The 13,338-nt window shown below is 26.6% G+C and overlaps 1 protein-coding gene across 1 annotated transcript in view; it reads left to right on the top strand.

Annotated features, from left to right (window-relative positions):
- Nucleotides 1-13,338, top strand: part of LOC129610984 (myosin-G heavy chain) — a 189,485-nt gene that overhangs the window by 130,194 nt on the left and 45,953 nt on the right. The window contains exon 4 of the mRNA XM_055523849.1: nt 3,737-4,494. Within this exon, the coding sequence (XP_055379824.1) occupies nt 3,826-4,494 (669 nt within the window). The 5' untranslated portion in view covers nt 3,737-3,825. The remainder of the gene's footprint in view (nt 1-3,736; nt 4,495-13,338) is intronic.

Consider the following 13,338-nt stretch of genomic DNA (forward strand, 5'->3'; position numbering starts at 1 on the left):
GTTTCGGTCTTGTAAAAAATTATCAAATCTAGTTTAACATTGCAATTCAACGAAAATCAGAGTAACACTCTGTTCGTAATATTGACCAGCATAGTATGAAATAGACTATATGGTCAATATAACAGGGATGCGTAAATAAAATATTTTTAGCTAGGTGTTGGTCGGTCTTTCAGTCTGCTATTCTGTGTGTGAACTCGTTCAGCTCAATTTTCCTAATTATGAAAAAAATAACTATAATTATTGCTTTGAGTTTTTTTTAAGTTATTAAATGCAGTCTCTGTAACTCAATATCCACTATCCTTCCAAATATATCTGTCACTAATGCCAAATATAATTATTACACCCCACCAAGCTCAGAGAGTAAATTAAAAAAATGTCCGAATTTGTATGAAAATCACAAGAGTTACTTGGAATTGTTTGTGTAATATTTTTAACTCCGCTGGTTCACTTTAAAGAAAAGTGGATTTGAGAAAAAAAAAGTAATTGGAAATTTCAACGTATCAAACTTTTCCTGACTTTTAAACAGAAGGGTACTGAATTACAGAGAAAAAAAATTTCCAACAACCATGTGTTTTAGTACAAATTTCGAAATTATTTTTGATTTCCTCTCTGAGCTTGGTACCCTTATTAATATAAACTATTAGGATAATGCTTGCAGTGACTTAACTGAAAATTTAAAAATCTTTCAATACTAATTTGTTTTATTTTGTACCACAAACAAAATACTAATTTTTGAATATTAATCTCTCGGATTAATGTTTACAGAATTAGAACGTAATAAGTAAGCTCCAAGTTACCGTTAATTCTCATTCAATTTCCTATGTTTATGCAGCCGTATTTTTACCTTTAAATTTTCTTAATCTTTTCATTAAAATTTAAGACATTATTGAAAGCACTCAAATTTGCGTGCCTTGATTATTTCTTAAACGTAAACCGACCCTTTTAGTGAAAAATATTTTTCTAATTTTGTTCCACATTTACATACAAAGCATTTTAAATTAAGTATGCTGTATGAGTAATAACATAAAATATATATAGATAAAGGTTTATATATTTACATATGTATGTATGTAAACTAAAAGAAAAATGTAGTATTCTCCGCTACTTGAACATGATTATTTACTTACAAAGTTATGTTAAGACTTAAAAAAAAAGTAATAATAATAGATTAAGCGATTTATTATCAGTCAATCAAAAGATGAAAAAATTCAAACCAAAGCCTTCTAAAGGTTCCCCTTGCTAAAAGAATAAAATACTTATGGTTTAGTTGAAATTTTATATTATAAATAAATTTCCTGTAAACGTTTAATAAAAGTATAGCATTTCACCTTAGAACTAAAATTGAAAATTTCAATAATTTTTTTGTATCACATGTCATAAAAGGATATAATGTGAACGTTCCTCGTGGTAGAAACAAAACATCAGTGTATGCATATATAAAATATACTTGAGGACTTAGATTTTATCTTCTTGCTAGGTTGGTTTTTCGAAAAATAAAATTTCGATTGGCTTAAATAGGCTTTAAAATTAAACATGTAAGATTTTATAATTAGATGATTATATAGATCTACAAACTTAAAAATGCTTGTCAATTTACATCCTTACAATCTACTGATGATGATGCTTTTGTTAACATACAGCAAGGTACATGCAGATTTTATTAGAAAGAGGAGAATGTCTTCCAGGTCTGAAATTAAATTGAAATTCATCAACATCGCAATACAAAATTGATAGCACTTTTTTCTGTATCTCAAAAGCTGGTAGTTTGCTTGGTTTATTTGTATCACATATGAAGTATGATTAGACAAAAATATGATACTGCTTCGAATGATAAAGAAATATCTTAGAATTATATAGAATTTTCGTACATTTTAATGTATTTCACACAATAAGAGAGGTTACGTGATGGCACCAAATTGCGCATGTTCAGCTTTTGGGTTTAAAAACACTTCTTTCTAGTAAGGAAGCGTAAATAAACTATATTTAGCAAAAGGTCGATTTTTGTGGTCTGTGTGTGCACGCGTGTGATTCAATTTCGGGTGAACCGATTTTGAAAAAAATTGATATCTGAATTTGCTCTTACTATGCCACGGGTTGATTAACTTTTGATATACGTCAAGTAAAAATCAAAATATTTTCTTGAAATTTGTATTCAGAATGTTGAAGCAAAGAAATTTCACAAGAAGCTGATCTTACATTTTTCAAATTTCTTGAAATTTAATACAAGAGTTCTGATTACTACAGGAACCAACTTTCGATATTTACTTTTTTCCATATTTGTTAACTAAAAACATCCTAGTGTTGCTAAAATCTCAAGGTGTAAGAAGGAAATTTTCATATTCTTGTACAATACTTTCGCCAGTTTAAAAAATACACTTTGCCGTCGCTTATGTGCGAACCATATCAGATTTATTTTTACTCTTATTTGCGCCAGTTTGTTTTTTTAACTCAAGTATGTGCTTTTACAAGGAAATTTGTTTTTCTTTCAGAGATTGTTATTATCAAAGTTAGCGCATTTATTACTGAATACAAGGTAAAAATCCATTAATATTAAATTATTGTTTTTCTTTCAAATTTAGCAAAAAAAAAATAAACGTGTATCGTCCTACTTTATTGATCATTTTGAAAAATTGAAAATTAGAAAAGTTAAAAAAAAAAGAAAGTTCATTCTTTCGAAAACGAGATGATTAAAATTATTTTGCTTTGTGTTTTTTTTTTGTTTTTTTTTAATATGTAACATGTAAGTAAATATAATTTTAAATATATAATTACAGAGCATGTGCACATATATTTAAGTAAATACTGTACAATATGTTATACATAAGTAATGTAGAATCCTTACAAGAAAAAAGAAAACTTACCATCCGTGAAATTGGGTTTTGAGTTATTATTACTATATGATTACCAAATGATTCATTTTAATTCGTATGTGTATATCTAAATACACACACAACAACAAGTGAACAAATAAACTGAATTTTGTAATATTGAAAAACAAATTTGGTAATATTCATTAAATTTTGTGTATGTATGTATGTATACATTTATGTAGATTGTCCCTTACATGCATACGTATAATGTTATCATTTATTAAATTTACTAATTATTGTACCTATGATAAATTTTATCTTTATTTCAGCAATATACTTATAGTTTTGTATACAAAATTTTAAATATGTATAAAATTTTTGAAAACCTCATTTCAATCATATAAGCTGTTTTCTAATTAATATTAAATATTGATATTGTATTAAAATAAGGGATAAATGTACGTGGGTTTTACAAATTAAGTTTTACTAAACTAATCTGAAAGGAATATAATTTTGAAAGCAGGAAATTATAACAAAATCTTAATAAATACAGGAATGTAATTTTGAATGGTAACCACAATTTCTTAAAGTAAAGAATATAAAAGATAATTATATTTTCTTTTAAAGCAAAGTCTAAAATTTATTGAAAATGGGAGATAATAAGTGCTTCCCACCCCAATGGAACAATTATAATTATGTTGAAAATTAAAGTAGGGATTAAAGAAGAAAGGGTTGTAGCCAAGCAGGTTGTTTGCACAGCTGCTTTTTGTGTTGTTTTCTAACAGAATAATTTATGAATTGATTTTACTTATAACAATGAAGCGTTCCAAGTTTGTACTTACTTAATTTATTTAATTATAATTGAAAATTATTTTTACAATAATTATTCTACAAGGCAATAATTAATTAAAATTATTTCTTTGCAGGACTAACATCACATGTAGGCAAAGAAGCACCAAATATATCAGCAGCACCATCACCATTATATGGAACTGATCATCTAAGAGGTTTGCAAATGCAACATTTAACTTTACAGCAGCAACAACAACTTCAACTACAATTAAAACAACAACATAGTATATTAAATAAACATATGGCAATGTCACATACATCAGTAATAGATCAAATACCTAAACTTAGGCAATTAAAATCAAAAGCCTCAATAGATTTAGTTAATTATAATAATGGTATTGTTGATAATGGTGAAAATGACAATATCAATGTTGGTACAAATATACGAACTAGCTATGATGTAAACAATGATAAAAATAATGATATTAATAATTTATTAAGTAGTGATAGTTTAACGAGCGAAAGCGATACTAGTTTAATATTAAGTGATAAAAGTGATAATGGTAATTTGAAATCATTATCAATATTTAGTAATAATGAACTTAGCAGTAGTAATAAAATTTATGGTGAAAGTTTAGTTAATAATATTAGTAGTCCAATAGACAATGCTCTTGAAAATTCCGATAGTAATAATAACAATAATAATAATCTTGTTAATAATAATAGTAATAATGTAAATAAACAACAACAGCAACAAACAGATGCTTCACTATTAGATGAAATGTATAATACACCAATGTATTTTGGTACTGAGAATAATACAGTTATAACAACACAAATTGGAGCAACAGCACATATGCCATGCGCAATACATCACATTGGTGATGGAGTGGTAAGTTTTTTTTTTTAAATTTAAATATTTTCGGAAAAAATTTGGTAATGTTAGTTTTAAATGTTTTCGAATTTTCTCAAAATCTTTATCCAATTTTGTTATCTAGTTGTATGTATATTGAACAAAAGAGTCAATTTTCGTGAAATTTAGGCTAAGGCTAAAATATCATCATTTCTTGGTAGAAATTTTAATCTGACATATTATTTAATTGCCATTATTTGATCACAATTATTTCGAGATTCTCATTGAAAAATTTCGAAACTCTTAATATTATACGAGTACATAATATTGCATTTTAGTCTTACAAACGACTCAACACAATAATTATATATTTTTGAAAAGTATGTCGGAACCAACATAGACTTTTAATGTACATAAGTATGTGCACGTCAAGTACGTCAAGTATAAGAATTTAAAGAAGAAAAAGTATAAGAATAAGAACAGATCTGATAAAAAAAATTATCAAAACCTTTAATTTAGATGTTTTAGTTTAAAATGTAAAATGTTCACATAAGTGAATTTATGTATCTGTATATGCTTATGTCAATGAATGGAAAATTACACACGTCTAAATAAAATTATGCTGATATTCTTATTTTTTTGAGAGTGTGTATAATAAATTTAGTATTGCATTTGTAACAAAAGAAACTGGATTTCGAGGAGCAAAAGTTTATAATTATTAGATTGTCGGTTATTGCACCATTCTACACAAGAAAATGTAAAGCCCTCAAATATTATGTTGTCCATCAGTCTCTCCATATACTAGCGTTAATATACAAGTTTTATGGTAAGATTTCAGCTATTATAAAAAGTCTGTACGTTATCCGTTATAGACAGTTTTAAGCCGCCGCCCGGTATTGAGAATGAGTTATATCGAAATTTTATTTGGAAATTTAAGAGTTGAAATATCTGTTACATATTGAGCTGAAAAAAGAAAAAACAGATTTGAGCATATTTACATACCGTAATCTCCATATCACGCATGTATATGGATTATACCTCAATTTTTTATAGCGGTGAAACACAAATTTCAAAATTAATTGAAGGTCATTTACTTTTTATGTGAAGAGGTAATGTTTTTTTCGTAAAATTGCTTGTTAGTGTTGCAATTTAATATGTGTTTATCCTTTCCATACAATAATGGATTCTTCATAATATGAAATTTACGTATCCTAGGAATGTGTTGGCCAATTATAAAAATTTCTTCAATTTTTCTTTTTTGTTTTTTTTTGGCAGCAAATTGGTCTGTATCAATCAACTTGTAGCTGTATATAATAAATTACAATGGAAATTACCATGGAAAACTCGTAGAAAATTTATATAAATTTATTTGAAATAAAACAATACAATAAAAATGTATGTGATATGATAAAAAAAAATTATATGGAATCAGAAAAATGTAAAAGCATGTGAAATTAATAGCCAGAAATTTGTAAAAATTTAAGATTTTTCTTTACTAATTTTTTTTGCTTTTTTTTCTTGTAAACAATTTATTAACGAATTGAAAAAAGAAAAGGAATATTTTTCTTCCATTTTATTTTAATATTTTATACGTATATTACGTTATTTTAGAATAAAAATCTCATAAATATATAAAAACGATTTTAGGATATTCTGAGCCGAAATCATTTACCAAATTGAATGTAGATACAATGGCAGAAAAGGATATAAAAGGAAAAATATATGGGAAATGATTTTAATTTTAATTAAATTTAGCGATAGAAATTTATGAGGTTTTTACATAAAATTAAATAAAATTGCTTTTTTAAGATAAAAATCCAATAATTTCTATCTCTTCGAAGCACTTATATAAATTGAATTTTCATATGAGATAATTAACATAATCAATTGTACGTGTCATTTTCTTGAAAATTAAATTGAGCAAATGTCAAAAGTGTATTCGTTTAGCGTAAGACATAATAAGGCATACATAGCTTCATATATAATTGTATTATTGAAATTTTATTTAGATATATATGTACATACTATTGTGAATTTTTTGAATTTATAAGATTGTTGTACACTTACTGCAAAAAACTATACTAAACTGAGTTAGTAATAATCGAATGTGAATATTTCTTATAATATTTCAAGAAAAAATTGGGCTTTGAGAAATTACATCAATTAAAATTTTGGAAAAAATTCATTAATTAAAGAGAAAAAAATCCAATATTAATATAGGTAACTAAAGATAAAATTCAATTTAACTTTGAAAGCACGACACTGTGAAGAAAACTATTGGTATATGGAGTATTAATAAAGAATATGATGGTGTCAACTTTGTGATACTCGTACGAATAAGATGACTTTAAAAATTTTGTATGACAATTGCCACAATCCTTTATTTCTTATAAAATGCTTTTTTATACAGAGAGGGTAGTTACCACACAAATTCATTAAGTTTATATTTAGATCATTTATGTTATTTACTTAACCATTTGTGAAAATTTGCTGAACTTAATTCAATTAGTTCATAATATACTGAGAGTTCGACTCTAATTAAAAACATATGCTTATGTTTACACCTTAAATTGTTGCTTCCTAGTGTTAGAAACTAAGTGTAAATTTATAACACCCTTCCAGCATACGTTCTTACGGGAATGAAAATAAAAAAATCTTTCTAAAAAATCTAAAGCTTGAATTTAATTTTCTCGAAACACCTTTTTCTACTTAACAAGATTTTTCTTAAATACGTAGTATTATTTTATGTGCTGTTTAGGTGCTCAACATTTACTTGTTTCTCAATTAGTTATCAAAATAGATTATACATGTACTATTTTTGTATAAAATTTAATTAAAACAAAATATTGTTCTTTAGTTGAATTTTTATTCTAAATTTAACCTCATCTAAAAAAAATTTAATGAAATAATTACCGTTTTTATACCCTGCACCTTCGTGAAGGATATGTTAGCTTTGATATAAAGTTTGTAATCACCTCAAGGAGTCGTCTTCGGTATGGACATGAATATAATGTTCTTGCTCAGCGTAAAATTCTCAGCGCCCGATCGCACGATAACTCAAAAACGAATAATGCAATCGGTACCAAACTTTCATAAGGTGTTTCTTTTATGCCAAAGACGGACCTTATTGTAGTTGGACCAATTCGGCCAAAGGGTTCGCGTAACTGCCATACAACACAAAGAGTTTATTTTAAATATCTGAAAAAATAATATCAGATTCATGAAACTTGGCAGTCGTGTGCCCAATTATAGGTCAGACATATCCGTGAAGTTTCTATACGGTATAATTCAATCGGTTTATACCGACTGAAACGTTTTTACTTGTTTTGATATAGTTTTGAAAATTTCTTCTTTCGTAATTTGGTTGTACTATTACTTGGGGTACAAATAGTGGTCCCTTCTTCCACCCATTATTTTTTCAATCGCAGAACCAGCAGTTCTAGTTTCAGTAGTTCGTTTTGGTAATGATTTAATTCACTTTAATCCGACCTTTAAGGTTAACTTTCTTTGTCTTTTTCTTTAATTTCGGCTGCTAATAGTGCTAATTTTGTTAGAGTTTTTAATTAAATTTTTTTTGTTCTTCATAAAAATATAGTTCAAGCATCTTTCACAAGTCTCTACACACTTCGTTATTATGCTCTAAATCCCTGGAATAGAAAATTATTTTATAATCACTGTTTTAATTTAATAACTACTTTAAATTTAACTTTGCATACCTAAAATATTTCAACACCACAATATATAAACATCAATACCATATGATATGAAACAACTATCTCTATATACGCTTATTTTTCCAAAAATTTGAAGATGGCGAATCAAAAAATAAACATAAAATTTACGTTCATTTTCGTTGGTTAGTATTTTATTTGATAAATTCATAGATACATATTGTATTTATTATAATTTATTGCACATTTACTATTCAATCAATGTTATTAATGTTACGCTATTTGTTTTTTGAAGCATACGCTTGCATTTAATTCAATTTTTAAACCAAAATTTTCTCGTTTTGCATTATTATTATATACATACATAATATACTTGTGGTACTTACTTGTATATCAATATTTTCATTCGCTCATTATGATGAAGATATTTTTGTGTTGCAAGAAAATAACTCGCATTTGGTATAAAATTATTAGATATAATATAAAAATAAAATGGAGAAAACAGATGCGAATATTAAAATTTCAAAAGGAAACAAAAAATAAATTAATTACAAAATAAACAATGATATTGCGGGGGCTTTCCTTATTTTTGAGCTCGTACAAGTTATACAACATTTTTTAAGGAAATTAGTTTCTAGTGCAAAAAATAAATTTGAAGAAGTGTGCAAATTGTTTGTTTACCAATTTAAGAAAGACAAATAAGAATATATGCAATAAATTTGTCAACTACTGAAAAATTCTAATGTGACATTTTATGATTTTACATTGACGCATTTTTGAGTGATTTTATTAAAAAATTAATTTCCCAAAAAAACACATGAAATGCGTCAATTTAAATATTTTAAATTTTGAAGAATAATTTATTATCCTTGTATTTTCAATTCATACTAATTGCGGGTTAAAAATTGGATTTATTTCTTCTGAATTCCCGCTTGGCATTTTTGTTTTTATAAATATTAAGTTACTTTTTCAGTACCGGTATTCAATAAGAGCTAATGCTAAGATTATTGCATATAACACTTCTGCTTACACATAATTTGGTTCTGACACTAGCTGTGTTCACTCTAACTAAAGTATCAAATCAAAAACTAGCAAATACCATACATTACCATAAAAATACCACACAATCATTATTATTATTATACGAAAACACTGTGTACTCTGATGAATTAAAATTTCACTGTATGATGAATTTTAAATGTACTTCCAATCTAAATTTATAAGAATGTGTTTCGTTGTCGAAGAAAGTTAAACAACTAATAATAGATTTAGTTCAATTAAAAGTTTTGTATTTAATTAAAATGTAACTAAGCAATCAAATACTAATTTTTCATTTGTGCAGCATAATAGCCAGCTAATATTTCCAAAAATATAATAATGTTATATGGCATTCTTCTAGTTCATTCAAGTAAAGTCCATAAGTAAATTTATTTGCACATTTTGTTATTAACGTTTGTAATATTTGAAAAATGAAATCTCATTGATTTTCTCAAAATTAGATTCAATAGAACAGGATTTAATAGAAATTTTTTAAAGATTTCTTCGTTATTGCGTTATAATAGAGAAATAATAAATATATAATATCTTCTGTTGACTTTTAATATTTTTTATAGCTTCCAGTTCTCTATAAAGAAAATATTGAAATGTATAAATAAGCACATAATAAAACATGGCCTTAATATAAAATCCTTGTTCAATAAAAAACTTTTAAATGGCATTAAAAAAAAATGATTTGAACACCACGAAATTTATGCCATAAAAATATTCTTTTATTCACTTATTATATAAATATTGAATTTTATGTTTGACCTTTACGATTGGTTATAAAAAATACTTAAAAGATCGAAAAACACTCAGCAAAGTTCAATAATATTTTTAAGTTAAAATTTAATTAAAAATTCAATTTAATAGGTTAAGTTAATTACATAAAAAAAATTTACATTAGCAAAATGAAATTTTATGTCAAACTCTTACAAAATTGATCCACCATTTAGGGTTCAAGAATACGCAATACAAAAATTTTGCAGTTTTTATTCATTTGAAATTAAATTTCTTAGGTTTTAAAATTTAGTTTTCATTGTATTTTGAAATAGAAGTGTTTTGATGAAATCTCGAAAATACCATCCGTTTTATAGTGCACAAACTTTTTTTACAATGTTTGTTATCAATCGGACACGAAGAAATGAAATTTAATGAAAAAATGTAGTCAACCAAAGCTGTAGTTTGTTAAGTAGACACATAAAAATTTAAATCCAGATATTTTGTAGTTGCGTGAAAAGAATTATCTGAAAAAAATTGTTTTATGTAATCTTGCATGGGTAAGAATATTTTCGAAAAATTTATGGAAAGCATTGTATTATATTGATTTAGTTGAGGTATAAGGATTCTTTTGATAAGAGGACTATTACCGTTACATTTTTGCCTTTAAAAAGGTTGAATAGTACATTTGTAATATCGACGAAATGGGGACGAGAATAGGAGAAAATAATACTTGTAGAGAAAGTTTGTTTCAATCAAATTAATATTGATATACTCAAAATATTAACTCATAAAATTTGAGATAAATCCGAATTTGAGGTAAAAAATCATGTAGGAGAAAATTGCTGCGAAATATATAAATAACCGTTAATTTGAAGAATCAATTCGATTGCCTGATATTTTGCTAAAACTTGGGTTTCCATAATTTCGTCTTTTCTTATTGTGAACATAAGTATATCTTATAGTGAGTAGGCAACTTTGGACCAGCATTTCAATCATTCGATCTTTCATCTCAGCAAGCCAAATTAAATTTTATAGTTATTCGATCTACAACTTTACTCCATATTATTTGAAAATACTAAAAGATACTTACTCGTAATATTGGGAGTTGTATGAATTGAAAAATGAAGTCTGTATTCAAAAACATGTATTACGTATTAGAAGATGAATTTAAGATCAAAATTAAAATTAAACTAAGAAAGGAATGCTACATGTAATTCACTTTTGAATTCATTTATGCAATAAAATTTTTATATGATAAAAAAAAATACTGACTTTTAAGAGCTAAAATGATTTTAAGCAATGAGAACCTTTTATTAAATGTTATTAAAGCCTATGGCTGTTTTTAATTAAATTTAAAAACTTTTATGGTTTATAAAAGCAAAGGGCAATAATTCTTACCATATTATATAGGTACTCAATAAACCAATAGTTCCCAATATGTAATCAAAATTAATTTGATTTTTTAGTTTTTTTTTCTCAAAACTGTTAATAATATTTGAATAACAATATGAAAAAAAAAGTAATGGACCCAAAATTTTTTTTGATAATATTTAATAAAAATTTAATAATAAAATAATTTAATAAAAAATTTTTCAATTCTTGCTTTGTCAGCTCAAATTAATAAAAAAAAAAAAAATAATTCAAAAATGGTCAAAAAAGATATAGGTAAGATCTAGCTTCTCTTACTCAATTCAGAATTTATGTGCATACATACTTTTGTACTCTTAATGTGTGTCTCTATACGAGTAAAGAAAAAAAAACGGATGATATTAAAAGAGGATTTATGAATTTTATATCATGATCCTTTTAATTTTCTTTTTTTGCTTTTTTAAAGAAAATATTTTTTTTTTAGCATTTTTCTTTTATTTTTTACACAAAACATTATATGCGTTTTTTACCTACCGACCGTATTGTGTGTATAATAGTTAGGTTGTGTGATGGCAAAAAATTTTGCATATCGAGTTTTCGGTGGGAATGCACTTCTCCATAGTAGGGAAGTGTAAATAAACTATTTTTAGCAACCTGTCGGTCTGTCGGTCTGTGTGTGCACGCTTGTATCTCAAGTTCTACTGAACCGATTTTTATGAAATTTTATATGGAAGTTTATTTCCACCATGGCACGGATTGATCAACTTTTGGGATATATCAGGCTTCGGGAACTGCACTTTTTAGCGGGCCTGTTTTACATTTTTGACCATTTTGAAGAAACTATTCAACCGATTTGCTTGAAATTTCATATATAAGCTTCGCTCGACCGGCCCCAAAACCTCCTAACTTTTGGAAAAAATCAGGCGTCAGCAACTAGACGTTTACTATGGGCCAAATATACATTTTTGCGTATATAAAGAGAAATAATCAACCGATTTCATTGAAATTTAATATATGAATTTCTCGTATTAAAACAATGAAAATGTAAATTTTTTGGAAAGATCAGGGCTCGAAAACTGATCTGCGGGCCGATTTTACATTTTTCACCATATCTACGGAACTAATTGATAGAATTTCTTGAAATTTGATATTTGAGTTCTGGTTGTTACCGAAACTAACTGACGAGCATTTCAGGGAATTCGGGTGGCACGAAGTGAAACTCTATTAAGAGCCAAATTTACCTTTTTCTAGGTATGTTAACTATAAGCTTACTAATGTCCTAAAAATTGGAAAGAGGTAATTAACAGGCATTTTTATAATATTCTGTAACACTTTCACTTAACTAGACAATGCACAATGCGGTCGGTTATGTGCTGACCACATTAGATTTTTTTATAATAAATTCAATATTCTCTGATTATTCGTGAATATTGAATGTAATAAAAAAGCAAAGGAAAACAAGTAAAAACGTTTCAGTCGGTATGAACCGATTGAATTATACCCTGCACCTTTCGTTGTTGTATAGCAATTACTCAAACCTGTGAAACCATTCTATAGAAACTTCACGGATATGTCTGACCCATAACTGAACACACAACTACCAAGTTTCATGAATCTGACTTTATTATTTTTCCAAATATTTAAAATTAGCTTTTGGAGTTGTATGGCACGTACCCGAACCTGCCAAGCAATTCCACTAAAACTTCGCTAATATATCTGATCTATAATTAGACACACAACTGCCAAGTTTCATGAATCTAACTTTATTTCTTTTCCAAATATTTAAAATAGGCTTTTGGACTTGTATGGGAGCCACTCGAACCTGTAGAGCAATTCCACCAAAACTTCAGAAATATCTTTGACCTATAATTGGACACACAACTGCCAAGTTTCATGAATCTGTCTTTATTATTTTTCCAAATATTTAAAATTAGCTTTTGGAGATGTATGGCAGGTACCCGAACCTGCCAAGCAACTCCACTGAAACTTCGCAAATATATCTGATCTATAATTGGACACACAACTGCCAAGTTTCATAAATTTGACTTTATTATTTTTCCAAATATTTAAAATTAGCTTTTGG

Source organism: Condylostylus longicornis, unplaced genomic scaffold (assembly GCF_029603195.1).
Source record: "Condylostylus longicornis isolate FDR11 unplaced genomic scaffold, ASM2960319v2 ptg000048l, whole genome shotgun sequence".
NCBI lineage: Eukaryota > Metazoa > Arthropoda > Insecta > Diptera > Dolichopodidae > Condylostylus > Condylostylus longicornis.